Source organism: Rana temporaria, chromosome 12 (assembly GCF_905171775.1).
Source record: "Rana temporaria chromosome 12, aRanTem1.1, whole genome shotgun sequence".
NCBI classification, from domain to species: Eukaryota; Metazoa; Chordata; class Amphibia; order Anura; family Ranidae; genus Rana; species Rana temporaria.
The window spans coordinates 89794887-89816249 of record NC_053500.1 but is presented as its reverse complement, the minus strand read 5'-3'; the positions used below and the strand labels follow the sequence as shown (position 1 = coordinate 89816249).

The following is a 21363-nucleotide window of genomic DNA, read 5'->3' as shown; positions in this document are numbered from 1 at the left end:
TGTGTTGGTGTTTTTGCCTTTTATTGTTTAAAGTGATAAAAGCAATCGTAAATCTTGGGATGTGCAGCCATTTCTTCTCTTACAAGTTCCCACGGAGACGGGCCAGGGCTGGCACGCTATGAGATATTCCACCTGAGGTTATCATCATACACCTGGAGCAGCGGCTCTTTTTTTTTTGTGCCGGTAACACAGCCTTTCTTTCCTCCCTCCACTTTTTGTGAAGCACCCCTTTTAAAACTATCTTCTATAACACAGGAATGCCAGTCTGTGTGATGGATGCTGCTGTTTTGCTAGAAGCTGGATGGGATAATATGGTTCATGAAATCTGGACAGTGATCATACCAGAAAAAGAAGTAAGTGGATTTTTTTTTCTTTTTCATTCTTGGTTCCCTTTCTCTTCTATCCTTTCTTTTCTGTCCCTGTTTTTATTTATCTGGCTGTGCAAGTTTGCATAAAAAATAGGGCTTTGGAAAATTAAAGATTAATTCCTCGATTAATCTTACATTTTTTTTATCGATCAAAATTCTTGACGTCACCGGACAGCCTAGACAGTGAGACTTACCCTGCTGGATGCAAGCAAACTGCACCCATTGGATTGAGGTACCTTTGCATCTGTGGAGCAGGAGGATGCATCAGGCTCCATCAAGGGAAGGGGGCAAAAATAATCATCGTTTTCTGTCCTAAGCAGTTTTGTGCAGACAATTCTTTGTGTATCGGCAACATCTGTTCCATGCGAAAGACTGTTCAGTTCTTCAGGGTATATTGTTAATAAAATGCAATCATGTCTGCTTCCAGAAAATGTAAACTATCTGGTATGTCTGCGTGACTGGCTAAAGTGATACCTACTTGCCTACTATAAAGTGACTGACAGTGAATATACTAGATACGTTTTATAATTAAAGTTAAATTAACTGTCTACGTTTTTTCCTAAAGTTTAGTAAGAAAAAATTACTTACGTCAGTGCTACAGTTTGAATTTAAAACGTATTTGTGTGAACTGTGAAGTTTAGTCATGGATTGTGGAAACTAAGCCCCCATTCACACCTAGGCGTTTTGTCGCCTGTAGTGTGACGCCGCAGCAGCCCCGAGACGCTGGAGGGATGAAAACACATTGCCCTCTATGGAGATGGTTTACATCTCCACGCCGAACGCCGTACGCCTGAAAAAAAGTCCTGGACCTTTTTTTCAGACGGCTTTCGGCGTTCGGCATAGGAGATGTGAACCATCTCCATAGAGGGGGTGAGGCTGCATTCACAATCGCGGCGTTTTGTCGCCGCAAATCGCGGTATAAAACGCCGCAATTTGACGCCGCAATTCGCAGGACAAAACGCTGCGATTTTGTACACCTAGGTGTGAATGCAGCCTAACTAGTGTCGGGTGATTGTATATAGTGTATACCACTGACTAATGCAGAGTTGCAATGCAAGGAGATTAGCTAAAAGTAGTTGGATCTGTAAGTGTGTCATAATTAATCGTAATTAGTCGATTAATCGATTAAAAAAAAATCGGATAATCGAACAGGAAATTGTAATCAGTAACAGCCCTAATAAAAAAGTATGCCTGCAAAAGATTTTCTGTATAATCTCTCAAAAATAAAGTGCAAAAATCACAAACATCTATATTCTAACCTTCAAAATTTGCAATGTACACGTATGATACATAAAAATGTGAATCTACATCCACAGCTAGCATAAAGAATAAATGGGGGTTCAATGTTTAATTCCAACATAAAACTCTTAGATCCCCATTGAAATAGGGGTGGTTTTGACTTCCCGCTACTTAAATGATAAATATGTACTATCTTGTCTGCTTCTATAATGAGTTATTCTGTTAAAGGTGATAATAACGGTGATAATATGGGTAAAGAAAAATCACGCTAACCACACCAATTGTGATCAAAATAAATAAATATATGAAAAGGCAGCAAAAAACGTGACAAAGCACAAGCATATATGGAAAAGAAAAAAATTTGCGCCAATCTAGTTGATGACATTCAAGTCCATTGTGAACAACACAAATAAATAAAAAGTCCAAAAATTAATAATGTTCTTGTGACAGACAACACCCGGTGCACCGATATTGATAGTGAGCCACCACCACATGGACAGAGGCTTACCAGATGGTAGGTAAATAACAGCGTTATTATACAATCCACAGCAGGATATCCAGATAGCATGGACACAACACGGGATGGAATCAGGAATACAGCTCATCCACGGAGGGATGTGGTTGAATCAGCACAGACAAAAACCTCTAAGACCTTTCCAGGGAGCTCAGCAGCATGTCATGCAAAAAAGAAAGCCGCACATGGTGTAATATGTCCAACGTTATTTATTTAAAACAAGTTCAAATCTACTTACATCCATAAAATGTAATAGCAGCATAAAAGAAATGCCAGCCGGCATGGATAGGAGCCCTTCCTCCTCGTACAAACGCGATGACATCACTGCACGCCGTAACTCAGACGCGTTTCGTTATACGATAACTTTTTCAATGGGTTGGGCTCTGCAGTGATGCATCGCTTTAAATAACCAGGCCTCGCTTTGATCGCCAGGAACCGGAAGTGGCGAAAACGCCATTTTGGAAATGGGAAACTGTATTGTAACAGCATACCGAGACTTGCATACTTACATTTTTGGCCGTATTAAATTTTCAATGTTAATTTTGATATGTTACATTAAGATTTATTCCTATTTTCGATATGTACATCTGTAACTAATATAATCCTATGTAATATTCATGCTCTTCCGTATGGATATAGATCTCCCTGTTGTTAGTTTGAGACCTTCAGTCTCGGTATGCTGTTACAATACAGTTTCCCATTTCCAAAATGGCGTTTTCGCCACTTCCGGTTAGTCCTGGCGATCAAAGCGAGGCCTGGTTATTTAAAGCGATGCATCACTGCAGAGCCCATCCCATTGAAAAAGTTATCGTATAACAAAACGCGTCTGGGTTACGGCGTGCAGTGACGTCATCGCGTTTGTACGAGGAAGAAGGGCTCCTATCCATGCCGGCCGGCATGTCTTTTATGCTGCTATTACATTTTATGGATGTAAGTAGATTTGAACTTGTTTTAAATAAATAACGTTGGACGTATTACACCATGTGCGGCTTTCTTTTCTGCATGACATGCTGCTGAGCTCCCTGGAAAGGTCTTAGAGGTTTTTGTCTGTGCTGATTCAGCCACATCCCTCCGTGGATGAGCTGTATTCCTGATTCCATCCCGTGTTGTGTCCATGCTATCTGGATATCCTGCTGTGGATTGTATAATAACGCTGTTATTTACCTACCATCTGGTAAGCCTCTGTCCATGTGGTGGTGGCTCACTATCAATATCGGTGCACCGGGTGTTGTCTGTCACAAGAACATTATTAATTTTTGGACTTTTTATTTATTTGTGTTGTTCACAATGGACTTGAATGTCATCAACTAGATTGGCGCAAAATTTTTTCTTTTCCAACGGTGATAATATAACAATATACAAATAAACACAATGCACCCAAAGCTCTTATTTATTTACAAAGAACATAAAACCCCAAACACAAAAATCTAAAATAATATTACAGAAGATATGTAGAAATAAAATCGCAGAGGTGATGCATTGCGCAAGTCCATCTTCAAAGTTCTGTATCTTGGCTGGGCTCAATGAAGAAAACACTTATCGCTGGCCCTCACATTTTTAGAGCAGTCAAAACACTGGCTATACTGACACTTTCTGTCTGCCCTGTATAGTCCTTTTTCCAATGAGTGACCATCTGTAAACTATAAGGGCCTGTCCTGAATATCCTCCAGGAAGTATAATGCTGTTGTCCTTCAGATGGTGGTGTTACACTGCTGTCAACTCCTTGGACCAGTCCACATCTGGTGCTTTGATTTTGAAGGCAAAGCAATTAGGCACATTAATCTTCACATCAACCGGAGATCTGAGGCTATGCTCTTTTTCTCATGCCTCACCTCCATTGGGTATGTGTGAATAGTCACCCAGACAAATAATCCTGATATGCACGCTTATGTTAAACACTCCCTGCTGGGTAATTCTGCTCTACTGGCATTCCAAGACTACCCAATGCAATGTCCAGATGGCATAGGTATAACCAGATCTCAGCTGTTCAGAATTATCTGATATTAAAAACATGTTGTGCTCTCCAACAGCCATATAAAACCCTCTTGTGCAAATGTTTGCAAAAAAACAACAATTCATACAATTGTGCAGTGTGTTCCTGTGTTCTGAAGTCAACATCTGGTTACAAAGGATGGGAAATGGCGAAGGTATTGAATTTATTCTTCTCCTCAGTCTTCACAAAGAAATCAGGGGGCTTCAGTAACCAAAATTGCAGTGTTTATCCTTGTGACACATCAGGACAGAATTAGAATTAGACTTGGGAAACTTAACATTATTAAATCACCGGGACCGGATGGCTTGCACCCAAGGGTACTTGGGGAACTCGGTCATGTAATTTCCAGACTATTGTTCCTAATTTTTACTGACAGTCTACTGACTGGAATGGTACCAGCAGATTGGAGAAAAGCCAATGTAGCACCAATATTTAATAAGGGCCCAAAATACATCCCTGGGAATTACAGACCAGTTAGGCTAACATTAATATTATGCAAGCTCTTGGGGGGGATGATAAGGTACTATATACAAGATTTTGGTAATGAAAACGGTATCATTAGCAGTAATCGGCATGGATTCATGAAGAATCATTCTTGGCAAACCAATCTATTCACCTTCTATGAGGAGGTGAGTTGCCATCTAGATAAAGGAAGGCCTGTAGATGTGGTGTATCTGGATTTTGCAAAAGCATTTGACACAGTTCCCCATAAATGTTTACTGTACAAAGTAAGGTCCATTGGCATGGACCATAGGGTGAGTACATGGATTGAAAACTGGCTACAAGGGTGAGTTTAGAGGGTGGTGATAAATGGGCAATACTCGGAATGGTCGGGGGGGGGGGGGTAGTGGCGTCCCACAGAGTTCTGTGCTAGGACCGATCCTCTTTAATTTGTAAATTAAATTCATAAACGACCTGAAGGATGGGGTAAACAGATCTCACGATACTATGCTAAGCACGGCAATGAGTTCTCCGCAGGATGTGGAAACCTTGCAACAAGATCTGAACAAATTAATGGGGTGTGCAACTACATGGCAAATGTGGTTTAATGTATACAATTTAACAATAATGCACTTGGGTGGCAAAAATATAAAACACAATCTGTCTTCTATTGTCTGTCTGTCTTCTATTTACCTTTACTCCTGTCATCGCCTGGCTCCGCGAGTGGTATTGAAACATGCCTGGATCTCTGCCCGTGGGGTGCCCGCTCCCGATCTCTGGTGCCTGAAGCCTCTCTATCCACATCAGATAAGTATACTTCCCTCTGCTCTCATGCACCTCCATGACTAAGATTTTATCTTTAAATGTCCACGGCTTGAATTCCAAGAGAAAGCGACATCTGACACTGAGGGAGTTTAGGCAGTTGGGTGCGGATGTTATTATGGTCCAGGAAACACATTTTGACATGGGGGCTCCTTTGCGTTTGTCTCCAGGTACTACTCCCAGATCTACCTCTCCTCGGGTCCCCATAAATGGACAGGAGTTGCCATACTTATTAAACAGGGGTGTTCTTTACCTGCTCTGACCATTACAGTGACCCCCATGGCCACTTTCTTATCCTTTTGAGATCTATGGCAAAATCAGGAGGTCACTTTCTATGCGTTTTTTTCACCAAATGTCTAGTAGCTTGGGTTCCTAATCGGACCATGGACTACTAGTGATGGGGGGAGACTTTAACTTAACCCAATCAACTACTTCGGATCTCCATGTGGTGAACCCCAAGGCATCCCGGCAACTCCATCCTTAGAGACTCAAAGCTATTCCGCCAGCTCTCCAGATGTTATGCTCTTTCTTTATTGTACATCACGGGACACAGAGCCTAGTAATTACTAAGTGGGTTATATTCCACCTTCAGGTGCTGGACACTGGTGTAATGATTTAGACAGGATGTTTCCTCCCTTTATAACCCCTCCCATACCGGAAGCGCCTCAGTTTTTTCGCCAGTGTCTACGGTGTTGGTCGCGAGTGAAGATGTGCTCTGAGGCGATCCGCTGGAGTGATCCATGCTGGATTTAAATAGCCTCCATAAAGACCAGATCCATTCAAAGTGCTATTGAGGCCAAAGTGGATGGTACCTGGGGCCTCATATCCGAAGCACAAGGTTTTTGCCTGTAATGCCTTTCTTCGGAGGGCTGGATCCTGGGTTATAGTACTTTGGTTATAACCACATACCAAAGATTTTCTGACAGGATGTGGTACAGGTCCAGGGGAGTGGAAACCCTGTCTAGGATCCCGGTCCCTGAAGGTCTGTTGACTTAACCCGCCATGATGGGTGAAGATTGGGTCTGTCTGTGCTCAGCAGTATCCTGCGGTGGGGATAAGGTGAGTGAAGACAATCCTAGATAAATACCTTAAGGATTATCTTCCATGAGTAGCTGCATGTCTTATCTGTTTTCCGCCACTAGAGGCAGTAAAGAGACATACCTGGTGTTTCACTTATCATGCTCTCCAGGAACAAAAGCTCAGTGTCAGCCGGTCTGTTGAGCGGCTTACGTCCTCCGCTTCAGGCTCTGCCACAGTTGTATGTGTGTGTGGGGGGGGGATCTCTCTCCCCACCTTCACCATTTATCTGAGCGTGCACACTTTTGAAGACGGTACGCGAGGAAGGGGGATGTGGTTGCCGCTGGCATGCACGCCGGCTCACAGTGCAGGTGCAGGGCGGGCCCTTCAAAGTTAGCCCCCCCTGTGTGTTGGATACAGACATACCTAAGACGACTTTTTTTTTTGCATTGCGTTTTTTGGTCTATAAGAGATTAACTGCTAATATCGCAACATCCTCACAAGAAGCAGAAATCGGGGTGTGCCCCTTCCCCTGCTCTAAATCTTCAAACAAGAGGATTAAAGCCCTGAGGATGAAAGTTCACCGTCAGAGGACAGGGAACAGGTGCAGTCTATTGAGGCGAGGTATCCGAAGTCTCACAAAGTTTGGAGTGGCAGATGCAGTCTTTCAGAGAATCATACTGCACATAACTTACCCTCAGCCTAGACGGCCAAAGCCTCTGGCTCCTCCTTGGGTTTTAAAAAATTAAATAAAAATCCCATAGGTTGCTTGTACCTTCCCACTTCATCCATTACTGCAACAGTTCATTACTGAAACTTGTGGTTGGGCACCTGCATAAGATGTTTTTTTTTCTCCTCCTAAAAACTCTAGCACGAGGAGTATAGGTTGCTTGAAAAACCTCCAGGATCCTCATCCCCTAGCTGGCTTCAGGCTAGCCAAACACACAACTGCTGGGATGCACAATTGCTGGTGCAAATTGCTAACGCACAACTGCTATATCACATGATTGCGGAAGCACATGTCTGCAGAGGATAACTTCCTCTTTACCAGTCCACATGTTTGCATAAAATACATGAATTTGGAATGTACAAAATGCATGTGGGGTAAAAACAAGTAACAGACCATGTATATTGTTGATCACATAAAGATACATGTTTCTGTTTTATGGATTTACATGTTTTTTACATAGACGCATGAGGATGCTTGGTCACATTAAAGTGCTTAAGTTGCACGGAGAGGCTTGTTTGCACAGAAATGCCTAAAATCGCATAAAAATGCTTGATTGCATAAAGATGCTGGATCACACAAGGTTACCTGATCACACAAGTCCTTGATTACTCAAGGATACTTGGTCACACAAAGAGGCTTGTTTTCACAAAAATGCCTAAAATCACATAAAAATTATGCTGAATCGCACAGGGGTGCTTGATCGCACAAGCGTTTTTGGTCACACAAGGGCACTTGTCCGCACAGTTGTGCTTAAAATGCATAAGATGTTTGTTTGCATAAAAAGTGCTGAATCACATAAGGATGCATGATCGCCTAAAGTTGCATGGTTGCATAATGAGTTAAGTTTCCTTAATTAAACAGGATCCCTTGTGTTCACATAGGAATACGTGTCTGCGTGGGTACATGTTGCATAACACGTTCATAAACACATGCTTGCTTGCAAGATACCCGTTCCATATTACACGTGATATATGTATGCGTGTATACAGCGCACACTTTGTTTTGCCTAAAACATATTGGTATGAATTCATGCTTCCATGAACGCATGCTTCCATAGAGGCATATGGCTTTAACACTTGCCACATACACATATGGGGAGGCATTTGCATATGTGTTTATTTACATGGGACTGCAGAGGTTGTCTGCGTTTCGCAGGAGAACAGTACCTCTTCCAGTTGGTGGTCTTGCCCCTTGGGTTAGCCACGTGCCCAGATTTGCAGGGTGCTAGGGGCCCGCCTCTAGTAGGTCTAAAGGCCCAGGTTATAGCAGTAATGACATACCGAGGGAATCTGCTGCTGATAGATCAGTCAGTAGCATGGCTGGACCTAAGTGTGTCCAGCATGGTCAAGTATCTGGAACTCCTGGGTTGGGATCCCAGTCTAAAGGTACATTCTTACATTCAGTAAGAAGCTTGGAATGTTTGGGACACAGCCCAAAAAGGATTTTTTTTTACCTCAGACAAAGTCAGCGCTATAAAAAAAAGCTGGTCTATGTGGTCAAGGCAAAAGAGAGTTTCTTAAATTTGCCCTTTGTTTGAGGTGCTAGGGAAGATGGTGGTTTTATTCAAAGCGGTTCCCTATGCTCAGTTTCATTCAAGTTTGCTATAAACATTATTCTGTTGGCCTGGAACAAGTAGATCCTAACCTAGCATTATCCAAAGAGTCTGGTCCCAGGGATACGCTGGAGTCTGTTGGTGTTTCTTGACCAAAAGATTGTCAGAAAGGAAGATTCTTCATGCCGGTTACCTGGGAGGTTGCGGCTATGAAGGCTGGTCTCTAGGAATGGAGGCCAGACCTGGAAGAGACCACTGCCCAGGGGAAGTGGTCAAGCTCCAAGTGAGCCTTATCCGTTAAAATTCTAGAGCTACGGATGGCAGGTCTGGCTTAACGGCCTGGGCGTTTAGTTTGCAGGATTGTTCTATCAGAGTACAATCCGACAATGCCACACCAGTGATTTACTTCATTTACCAAGGAGGCACTAGAGGTCACGCAGCCAGAGGCAAGTGAGCCATATTCTGGCTTGGGTAGAGGAGGTTGTGCCTTGCCTATTGACAGTCTTCATTACATGAAATGGAGAATTGGCAGGCGGTTCTTTGGAGCCGTCAACAATTGTTCCCGGGAGAATGTCCTCTACACCCCGACTTTTTTTCTGACCAAATGCCAGAGAAAGGGTACCCCGGACATAAAATTTATTGGCGTCCAGGTTCAACAAGAATTTGGACAGCTTTGTGTCGAGGACAAAGGATCCACTCGCATGCGTGACAGATGCGTTAGTGACCTTGTGGGACCAGTTGTCACTGGTTTATGCGTTCTCCCCTGAGTGCCGCAACTACCGCGGCTTCTATGCAACATCGGAGGGGAACAGAAGTCGGCCTAATAGCTCTGGCATGACAAAGATGACCTTACTGTGCAGGTATCGTAAGGGTGGTAGTAGAGGACCCAGGGTCCCTTACATCTTGTCCAGACCTACTTCGAAAGGGGGGTGCCCTTGCTGACCAGAATGGGTGGATAAGCAGAGCGGACATGGACATAGCCCACTTTGCTCTATGTGCAGTTGGATTCACATGGACCGTCTGTCTGTTTTTTGTTTTGTTTCTTATCACTTTTTGCTATGATTATGTACAGAACAGTAATACAAGGTAATTGCAACAAGGTCCAAAAATATTTATTTACATCCTGCGGTACCTAGGATAAATGCTGATAAAAGTGTGTAAAAAAATTGAGGAGGGAGAATGTTCCTTCCAGGACCACATGCAGCCATATAAAACATGAAAAAGCACAAAACATAAACCAAATAAAAACTGGAACAGTTTACACAAGTACATCACCAATACAGGAATATGCCTGCAGAAGAGCCCAGGTTCACACTGGGCTGCAGGAATAAAGCCATGCAGCAAAGCTGAACTCGCACAATTTCACTCCCGCATGGCAGTCCCGTTTTCGGACGTGGTTTCAGAGACAATTGTGCAGGGTTCACAGATGTCAATGTAAATCGCAGCCTGAAATCGCAAAAGGTAGTACAGAAACTACTTTTTGAATCGGTCCGGCGCCGCAAATGTAGCGTCACACCAATTAGGACGGTGCCATTGCGGGCAATTGCCGCCGATTTGACATGTCAATCGTATCAATGGGAACCAGCACCACCTGTCTGTACACCAATTTCCTCCTCAAATGCAGCCAGTTTCCCCATCAAATGCAGCCAGTTTCCCCATCAAATGCAGCCAGTTTCCCCATCAAATGCAGCCAGTTTCCCCATCAAATGCAGCCAGTTTAAAAGGTACAGTTATTTAATTGGTTACTTATCCGTCAGGTGATTTTTCCAAATTCTGCAGTTTGTCAGGTGACTCCACTGTGCCATGCCAAAAGCAGCCACTGTGCCGTCAATTGTCACCACTCTGCCATGCCAGTGTGGGACCTTTTGGGTGAAGTTCTGTTTTAAATCTTTACTCATGTGAATGAATAAAACATTTATTTGAAAATAAACTTAAAGCGGAGTTCCGGCAAAAAAATAATTAAGTCAGCAGCTACAAAAAGTGTGCTCGCCTGTACTACAGTCCAGCGATGTGGGCGTTCTAAGCCCTGTTCCTCTCTCCCTCCTCTCCACAGCGCTGGCATCACTACTTAGGGCGCCCAGCTGTGGCTTCGAAGTCGAGCACGCACTGCACATGCGCAAGCCACACTGCACGCTGTAAATGACTGGGCAATCTTCTGAGACCTGTGATGTGTCCCAGGAGATTGCAGGGAGGGGGGAGACGGAGATGTGAACTTCTGGTGCCGCTGAGCCCTGGGAGCTGGATGCCTCTAAAAAGAGGGTATCCGCTCCCCCCCCCCCCAAAAAAAATGACATGCCAAATGTGGCATGTCAAGGGGTCACCGTCACTTAAAGCGGAAGTTACATTTTTGGGTGGAACCCGCTTTAAGTATTGAAAATAAATGTATTGCTCACTTACAATTGTATCCTACCACACAGCATACCCTTAATTTACACCCCATTCAAGTACCACCGCTACCACCCCCTCAAGTACCACCGCTACCACCCCCCTCAAGTACCAGTGGTGGTACTTGAGGGGGTGGCTGCGGTGGTAGTAGTGGTGCCATCCTCTCTGTTGTAGAAGTAATGGGGGGATAGGGATGAGATCAGTGGTGGGGGGATGGGATCAGTAAGAGGCACAGTTAGTGGTGGGAGAGGATGGCACCACCACTGCCACCGCAGTCACCCCCCTCAAGTACCACCGCTGCTACCTCCCTCAAGTACCACCCCCCCCAGATACTAACACAGCCATGCCCCTCAAGTACTATCACTGCCGCCCCCCCCTCAAGTACCACCACTGCCGCCCCCTCAAGTACCACCACAGCCACCCCCTCAAGTACCACCACAGCCACCCCCTCAAGTACCACCAGTACTACCCCCTCAAGTACCAGCGGTGGTACTTGAGGGGGGTGGCTGCGGTGGTAGTAGTGGTGCCATCCACTCCCATCCTCTCTGTTGTAGAAGTAATGGGGGGATAGGGATGAGATCAGTGGTGTGTAGTGTGGCTGCGGTGGTACTTGAGGGGGGCGGCTGCAGTGGTACTTGAGGGGGGGCGGCAGCGGTGGTACTTGGGCGGTGGTACTTGAGGGGGGGGGCAGCAGCGGTGGTACTTGAGGGGGCGGCAGCGGTGGTACTTGAGGGGGGGCAGCGGTGGTACTTGAGGGGGGGCGGCAGCGGTGGTACTTGGAGGGGGCGGCAGCGGTGGTACTTGGAGGGGGCGGCAGCGGTGGTACTGGAGGCGGGGCGACAGCGGTGGTACTTCAGGGGGGTGGCTGCAGCGGCAGTGGTGGTGTCATCCTCTCCCACCAACTCCTCTTACTGATCCAATTCCACCACCATCACCTCTGTTGTAGAAGTAATGAGGGGGATATGGATGATGAGATGAGAAGATCAGTGGTGGGGCCTTGGGGGGATGGGATCAGTAAGAGGCACACATGTGGTGGACGGAGGTTGGCATCGATTGCTGAGCTGAGGCTGAGCTCTGTCACTTCTTAATTGACTTACTTTCAATCAATCGATTCCGGGGCCTGGGAATTCCGATCTGTTCCGTCACCGTGGGTCAGGTCAGGGTCTGACTGAGTCACCCTCACTGTGCGTGCCAGCTGTAAGTCCTTCTCCCGCCAGGATGCCTTGCCTCATTCCAGGGTAGACGCTCCTCCCTCCTTCTCTCATTTGGTGAAACTGGTCTGCTGACTGCAATCTCAGTTAGTGAGTATCAGTGTTGCCTTGCCTCTGTGTGTGCCTTAGCTCAGCCTGCTCTGCATTCCTCTCTGCATTCCTTACCTCCGCGGCCGAACGAACAACACGCAGCGCCACACTGCACTGCACCAGTGACAGTCAGGACAGGTGAGCCATTCACACAGGTGGCGGTTGGGCTTCTCTCACGGACGGGTGGCGGGGGCCCCCCCGGACTTGACGGAATTACAGGGCCCAGTCGCAAATGCGACTGTTGCGACCCTGAAAATTCCGCCACTGATCCTGCATCTAATCCACCATTGCTAGGCGGATTTGACAGGTCATTGTTAAAGCCTATTTCCCACAGGATATGGTTCCTTCCTTTCCCACTCCACTAGGTCTGTGGGAGTTTATTGGGTTTTGCAGCACCAAGCATCCGTTTTACTGATTTGTAAGGCTGCCATGTGGTCATCTGTTCACACATTTGCTGTTTTACCAGGTGGATGCTGATGCCAACTTCGGCCATAAGGTGCAACTTGCAGCTGTCCAGTTAGGGTCTTATACCGTTGTTTATTTTTTGTGGGCCTGTTGGTGTTTGTTTGCTCTTTTGCACACTCCTCTTTTTATGTATTTCTTTTGGACGTCCTAGTCATCTAAGGCCCCGTACACACGACCAAACATGTATGCTGAAACTGGTCCGCGGGCCCGTTTCAGCATACATGTTCGGTCGTGTGTAGGCGCGAGCGGGCCGAATTCCAGCAAACATTTGCCCGCCGGGCCTTTTCCCAGCAGACAAATATTCCTGGACGTGTTTTAAAACCGTCCGCTGGAATCCTGCCCGCTCGGACATGTACGGTCGTCAGTACAGACCTACCGTACATGTCCGAGCGCCCGCCGCCCCTCGCATGCGTCGAATGACTTCGACGCATGCGTGGAAGCCTTTAAATGGCAGGCCCGCCCACGTCGCCGCATCATCGCCGCGTCATCATCGCGGCGACGACGCGGACACGCCCCGCGTAATGTTTACGCGCGGACTTCTGTACGATGGTTAGTACAACCATCGTACAGAAGCCCTCTGGCAGGCATGTACGGTGAAAACGGTCCGACGGACCGGTTTCACCGTACATGTTTGCTCGTTAGTACCCGGCCTAAGACTTTACCTGTGTTCTGTACAGTCCGACCAAGAAATAAGTATTTTTTTACTTGCCTGTAAAGTACAGGACAAGGGACCCTCCACTCTAGCTCTGTTTAATCTTTATTACTTACTAAAAAACTGAGCATAACTGTCAGTGGAAGGGGTTATATGGAGTCCTAACAGTTCTGTTTGCTGGTATCCAGTCACTTGAAGGCAGCAACATAATACCTAGTTGTCTAGATTTGTACCGTCAAATTAGTAAAATCCAAGATACAGATTTTACAGAAAAGTCAATTTATATTTTTATTCTTTATGGTATTGCACTTGGAATTGTATTCATGTTTCACATACTGTAGTTGTATGCTATGCTTTTATACTGTGAGTCTTTCATGTTGGATTAAAGAAGTTTGTGATTTTTGCAATTTATTTTTAAAGGGGTTATTTGGAAGAGTGCCATATGAATACATTTATTTTGTGTTAATGTATATTTATATATTATACAGCTACTAATGTTAGATTTTATATTTCATTTTAACATACCTATTTAATAATATGCCCAGGGTTCTGACAATCACTCATATTAGAAAAAACTGTAGGTGCCATTTTGCATAAGAGAACAATTCTAAACCTACAAAGCCTTTCCCACGTGACACATTTTCACATCTTACTAATGTTCAGGTATGTCTACAAGTATCTTTGCTGTGCCAGAATTTTCGTCCAATATACTAGGTTACATTAGGCTTTTGTAGTAATATAGTGTTTGACTGTTTAGTAAAAGTGATTCAGGTGACTCTACAGCCACCCGATTACTTTTACTGGACTTAGAAGGGCAAGCGGTTGCGATTGTGATAGCTGCAGAGCGCTGTTCCCCAACAGACCCCCCCCCCCCATGTCCATCCCAGGTGTTTGTATATGACACCATGTGGAATGGACAGGAGGGGCTGGCAGGGAACAGCACACCTGAAGAGTAACCGAAACAGCCACATCCCTGCTTAGCTCTGCATATGAAGGAGACTACTGCCCCGCTGTGTGCCCTGCTGCATGCCCTGATCACATGTAATGTGCCCTGCTGTTGGCTCCATAATGTGCTTTGCTCCCATGTAAGGTGCCCTATAATGTGCCCTGCTCCCATTTAAGGTGCCCTACTGTGTGCTCCATAATGTACCCTATCCCATGTAAGAGGCCCTGCTGTGTGTCCCACAATGTGCCCTGCTCCCATGTAAGGTGCCCTACCGTGTGCCCCATAATGTGTCCTGCTCTTATGTGATGTTCCCTAAATATGTAATGCTGTTTCTAAAATAATTATTGTTATATCAACAGCTCACTAACCACACCAATGTTCCGTGAGCTGTGGATGTGAAGCTTATTTCAGGGGTTCCCTAAGATCTCAAACTTTTTGCCAAGGGTTCCTCCAAGGTTAAAAAAAGGTTGAGAAACCCTGCTCTAGGGAACTATGCAATCACTGGACATTTTTATTTTATTTATATGCTGATGTGTGAAAACTTGCATGCACTTTAAGAGTCTTTTGTTTGGCTTTTAATTAGGCGGTGGTGCGCATAATGAACAGAGATGGCGTCACTGAGGATTCTGCAAAGAACAGATTGTCCAGCCAGATGTCTAATAATGAGCGGGTAGTTGCATCAAATGTGGTTCTTTGTACCCTTTGGGATCCAGAGATCACTCAGATACAGGTCAGTATATTGGGATTTTGCAAACATTAAATGCAACAAGACAATTCAACACTCGCCTCCTTTACAGTGATACAACACCTGCAATTTCCCTTGCTGTAGCCAACAATTACCCTGGATTTTCTTTCCTGTTGCAGCATCTTCAACCATCTTAACTGGTTGACTGGGGATTGTGTATCTACTGTGCATGTGCACATGCGTACATTCATCCAGACACCAAGACAGAGAGTATACATTAAGTTGTAAATGTGTAGCTCTGGGTATATTTTAATGCAGGAAAAGTATACAATTAGGTGTGCGATCCCTTTAAATAACATACACATCCAATAAAGTGCATCAAACATGCAGTAGGTATAGAAGAGAATCATGGACCCCCCCCCATTTAAAAATTACATTTTGTTGTTTACAGCCTGAAATGAAGACGGAAAACGTTTTAGTTGTATCCAGCTGTATTTATTAGTGCAACTAATAACATCCAAGCTAAAGATATAACACCAACATGTCAGAAGATGAAAATCAAAAACAGAATCACTGAGTTGGAAAAAGGAGGGGCCTAAATATGACTTGTAAACTCAGATGTAGCTAATTATGCAACGCATATACTACTGCGCTGACCCTGTGCAAAATGTACTTATTAACACTGTGAATATAATACTCAAATCACGTATATATGATAACAACACCAATGTGCTCAAAAAGATGTGACCCTCAATATGCAATCTCAATACATATAAGTAGGGGTGCAACGGATCACAGTTGATCCGTGATCCGAAACGGGTCACCCCTTTCGGATCGGAACACACTGTGATCCGCGGATTGCCACGGCTCTGGAGCTAGGCCGAAGCCGCGGCCTTTCCTAATGTTACGGCGGCGGCTCCAGGGCTAGGTCGAAGCCGCAGCCTTTCCTAATGTTATGGCCGCGGCTTCGGCCTACCTCCGGAGCCGCGACCATAACGCTAGGAACGGCCGCGGCTTCGGCCTAGCTCCGGAGCCGCCGCCGTAACATTAGGAAAGGCCGCGGCTTCGGCCTAGCTCCGGAGCCGCCTCCGCAATCTTGGTACACCCGGCGGCGGCCCTCCTCTGTTTACACCCACAGAGGAGGAGCCCGCACTCGTGGGACACACCGCTCGGGGAGTGTCTGTCGGTACTAGCTGGGGGGGTCACTGTCCTGAGAGGAAGGGGGGTCACTGTCCTGAGAGAAGGGGGGTCACTGTTCTGAGAGCAGGGGGGTCATTGTACTGAGAGAAGGGGGGGGGTCACTGTACTGAGAGAAGGGGGGGGGTCACTGTACTGGGAGGAGGGGGGGGTCACTGTACTGAGAGGAGGGGGGGTCACTGTACTGAGAGGAGGGAGGGGTGTCTGCACCGAGGGGGTACTATAGTTGGGGGGGGACATGTGGATATTACAGTGGGGGAGATTTTTTTTTTTTTGCCGATCCGAAAAATTATCCGATCCGTGACTGATCCGAGGAACGATCCGAACCGTGAGTTTTTTGATCCGTTGCACCCCTACATATAAGTGATGTGATATGCACATCCACAAATAAAGTCCAATATTTCAAAAAACTTCCAAGACTTTGGTGCCGTGTATTCTTGACCAAAATTTTGTGACTTTTCACCCTTATTAGTGTCTCCACCACCTCTTATATATTATGCGCTCACCAGATCAGGGTAGAATTATGGCATATAATCATATCCAGGTATGTATCTCCTCTGACTTTTAGCAATGGTGCCGTTTAGCCTCCAATATATATGTATCAGACCCCACATGCAGGAAAAAAAGCTTTTCACATCCACACCAGCTTCCAGTTGTTTTCCTTACTCTAAAAGAAAAAGCCTCATATGGTGTAGTATGTATGAAAAAGGGGCAGTTTATTTATAAACATTAAAAATGTGCACTCACATGTTCTAGTGCCTAACCGGCACTAGTTTGTCCAGCGTTACTGCTCGATATCTCCTCGGCGTGCGTTCCACGCCTCGGTTGTTTTGCTGTTCAGCGTGCGAAAGTGCCGTGGAGGGAGCGCGTGACGTATTTCCGTCCGTGAAGAAAAATACCTATAGGCCTCTATGTGTTTCACATGTACGCATGCGTCATTAGGAAGCTATGGGCGTACCTTTCTCGTGTCTATTTATAGTGGATACTCATGATATTAGCCAATTATCCACTACCGGAAGTGATTATTATGCCATTACTATTCCCTATCGTTACCGGATGTTCACCTATCACCATTTTTTGTAATGAGATGCTTATGTTATTACCAGGCAGTAACATTGGACGAACTTTACAAACTTAAAAATTTAAACTTAAAATCCATAAAACTGTCCTTCTGTTGGACATATATTTGCGCATTCTTTTTGTCACCTTTTAGCCATAAAATATATTAAAATATATATATAAAAACATATATATATAAAAATATATATATATATATATATGTATATGTTGGAAAGTATAGTAATGAAAAATAATAAAAATAAAAATGAAAATAAGATAAAATAAAAATAAAATATAATAAAATGAAATAAAAATAGAAATGATATGGCCATTTTAAACTCCTCTGTAATCTTCCAAAAAAACAGTTTATGTCCAACTCTATGTTCATTCCTTTCGGTTTGAGTGTCCCTAATTTGAAAATCCAGTACGTTTCATTTTTGGAGATCTCTCTTTTCAAATTAGTATTTCTCCAATTTTTCTCTACCTTATCTATGGCGTACACTTTTTTAGTTTTGTTGGGTCTCTGTTGTGCATTTTTCTGAAATGCAATGAGACGCTATGATATTTAAAAACTCTTTTTATGTTTCTGATATGTTCCCCTAATCTTATTGAAAGCTTTCTGGTGGTTCTGCCCACGTATTTTAGTCCGCACTCACACTCCAGGACGTATGTAACATGAGTGCTACTACATGTTAATAATTTATTTATTTTGTATTCTTCATTTGTGTTAGATTTGAACTGTATAGTTTTTCTAAAAAAAAACAAATTGGAAAAAATTAGGGACACAGTCGGATTGATGGATCGGGACAACATACTGAAGGAGAAAAGAAAAAAAGAAGATAGTAACAATGGCCTGACTTTTGTAACAGGATTCAACACGGAATATAGAAAGTTTGAGGGCATTGTGAAAAAGTACTGCCCGATTATCCTTGAAGACCCCCAACTAAGGGATATAATGCCACGAAAACCCACGTTTTTGTATAGAAGAGCAAAAAGGATCCGGGACACTATTGTAAAAAATGTCCCGGACCCCGCTAAGAAGATATTGTCTTTTTTGGACCAAAAGGGATTCTATAGATGTGGAAGGTGCAAACCTTGCCACACAGTAAAGGGCCCTAGAAAAACTATACAGTTCAAATCTAACACAAATAAAGAAGAATACAAAATAAATAAATTAATAACATGTAGTAGCACTCATGTTACATACGTCCTGGAGTGTGAGTGCGGACTACAATACGTGGGCAGAACCACCAGAAAGCTTTCAATAAGATTAGGGGAACATATCAGAAACATAAAAAGAGGTTTTAAATATTATAGCGTCTCATTGCATTTCAGAAAAATGCACAACAGAGACCCAACAAAACTAAAAGTGTACGCCATAGATAAGGTAGAGAAAAATTGGAGAAATACTAATTTGAAAAGAGAGATCTCCAAAAATGAAACGTACTGGATTTTCAAATTAGAGACACTCAAACCGAAAGGAATGAACATAGAGTTGGACATAAACTGTTTTTGGAAGATTACTGAGGAGTTTAAAATAGCCATATCATTTCTATTTTTATTTCATTTTATTATATTTTTTTTTATTTTATCTTATTTTCATTTTTATTTTTATAATTTTTTTTCATTATTTTTCATTTTTCATTATTATTTTCTATTATTTTTCATTACTATACTTTCCAACATATATATTTTTATATATATTTTATTATATATTTTATGGCTAAAAGGTGACAAAAAGAATGCGCAAATATATGTCCAACAGAAGTACAGTTTTATGGATTTTAAGTTAAAAATTTTAAGTTTGTAAAGTTCGTCCAATGTTACTGCCTGGTAATAACATAAGCATCCCATTACAAAAATGGTGATAGGTGAACATCCGGTAACGATAGAGAATAGTAATGGCAGAATAATCACTTCCGGTAGTGGATAATTGGCTAATATCATGAGTATCCACTATAAATAGACACGAGAAAGGTACGCCCATAGCTTCCTGATGACGCATGCGTACATGCGAAACGCGTAGAGGCCTATGGGTATTTTTCTTCACGGACGGAAATACGTCACGCGCTCCCTCCACGGCACTTCCGCACGCTGAACAGCAAAACAGCCGAGGAGATATCGAGATATCGAGCTGTAACGCTGGACAAACTAGTGCCGGTTAGGCACTATAACATGTGAGTGCACATTTTTAACATTTTTAATGTTTATAAATAAACTGCCCCTTTTTCATACATACTACACCATATGAGACTTTTTCTTTTGGAGTAAGGAAAACAACTGGAAGCGGGTGTGGATGTGAAAAGCTTTTTTTCCTGCATGTGGGGTTTTTCCTGATACATATATATTGGAGGCTAAATGGCACCATTGCTAAAAGTCAGAGGAGATACATACCTGGATATGATTATATGCCAAATTCTACCCTGATCTGGTGAGCGAATAATATATAGGAGGTGGTGGTGACACTAATAAGGGTGAAAAGTCACGAAATTATAAGGTCATGAATAACGGCACCAAAGTCTTGAAGTTTTTTGAAATATTGACTTTATTTGTGCATGTGCATATCACATCACTTATATGTATTGAGATTGCATATTGAGGGTCCACATCTTTTTGAGTACATTGGTATTATTATCATTATAACGTGATTTGAGTATTATATTCACAGTGTTAATAAGTAAATTTTGCACAGGGTCAGCGCAGTAGTATATGCGTCGCATATACAAACATACATTCTTTATATTACTTCACCTCTTTGGAGGTGTTTATAATAACTGCAGCAGATTTAGTAAATTTTTAAATATTATATATAATTTTTTGCGCCGGTGACACAACATACACAGATGTAGCTAATTACCTTCTCAATGGCACACAAAAGCCATTGACTTTAAATTGTGGTCATTTTGATTAGCTCAGCGTGAAAAGAGCTTTCATGGAGCATCTCAGTCCCTGGTAGTGCAACTGAAGCAAACAATCAATTATGGCAAGGCCCTGTCAAAAGATCTCCGGTATTAAGTTGTGGACAGGCACAGGTCAGAAGATAGATACAAAAAATTTCAAAGGCTACATCAATGCCTAGAAGCACAGTGAACTCTAAAATTAAGAAGTGGTAGGTATTTGGTACAACACAGACCCTCCCTGGATCAGGACGTCGCTCCAAACTGGATGAAAGAGACTGGAGGAAACTAGTCAGAGAGGCTACCAAGAGGCCTACAGCAACTCTGAAGCAGTTGCAGGAACTTTTAACAATGAGTGGTCATTGTGTGCACACGTTCTCCACAAATGTGACTTGTAAGGTAGGGTTGCAAGAACAAGGCCACAGCAAAAATGACCACACATGAATGTCATTGCATTGCCTAGTTAGAGCCCAGATTTAAACCCCATTGAAAAATCTGTGGAATGACTTGAAGACTGCTGTCCACAAATGGTGATCAAACTTTACTGAACTTGAGCAGCTCTTAAAAGAGTGGGCGACGTCTAGATGTGCAAAGTTAGTAGAGACATATCCCAACAGACTAAAGGTTGTAATTAAAGCAACAAAATTACACAAGGGGCCATCCTTTTTCCAAGTCAGTGATTCTGTTTAAATGTACCTATTTTTTTGACTTGCTGGTGTTATATCTTTCACTTCAATGTTATATGTTGCACTGAATAAATACAGCTGGATAAAACAAAAACTGTGTGTCTTCATTTCAAGCTACACAATTTGACTATTTTAAAGTCCCACTGTACATATACAAATATAGTAAATGATTCCTAAATAAAAATGCCAAAAAATGATGCATTAACTTTATCACCTTAAATGACATACACAACCAATAAAGTGCATCAAATATACATGTGCCAAAGTCCAAATAAAACAGCCTGAAAGGCCAAAGTGTGTGAATACATTACACATTATTATCACTAACTTCAGAGCACCATTGCTCCAGTCATATGATGACACAGCACTGCACTTTCCTGGTATTTTAGGGCCTCAAGAAATGATAGGCAGTCG

General features: G+C 43.4%; 1 protein-coding gene across 4 annotated transcripts in view; it reads left to right on the top strand.

Annotated features, from left to right (window-relative positions):
* COASY (Coenzyme A synthase) overlaps positions 1-21363 on the top strand; it is an 855545-nt gene that overhangs the window by 764761 nt on the left and 69421 nt on the right. For 3 of the 4 annotated variants that reach the window (XM_040331793.1, XM_040331796.1, XM_040331792.1), the window contains 2 exons: positions 256-353; positions 15009-15155. In XM_040331793.1, the coding sequence (XP_040187727.1) occupies positions 256-353; positions 15009-15155 (245 nt within the window). Of the gene's footprint in view, positions 1-255; positions 354-15008; positions 15156-21363 lie in introns of those variants that run through there. The other variant, XM_040331794.1, reaches the window with a different exon arrangement.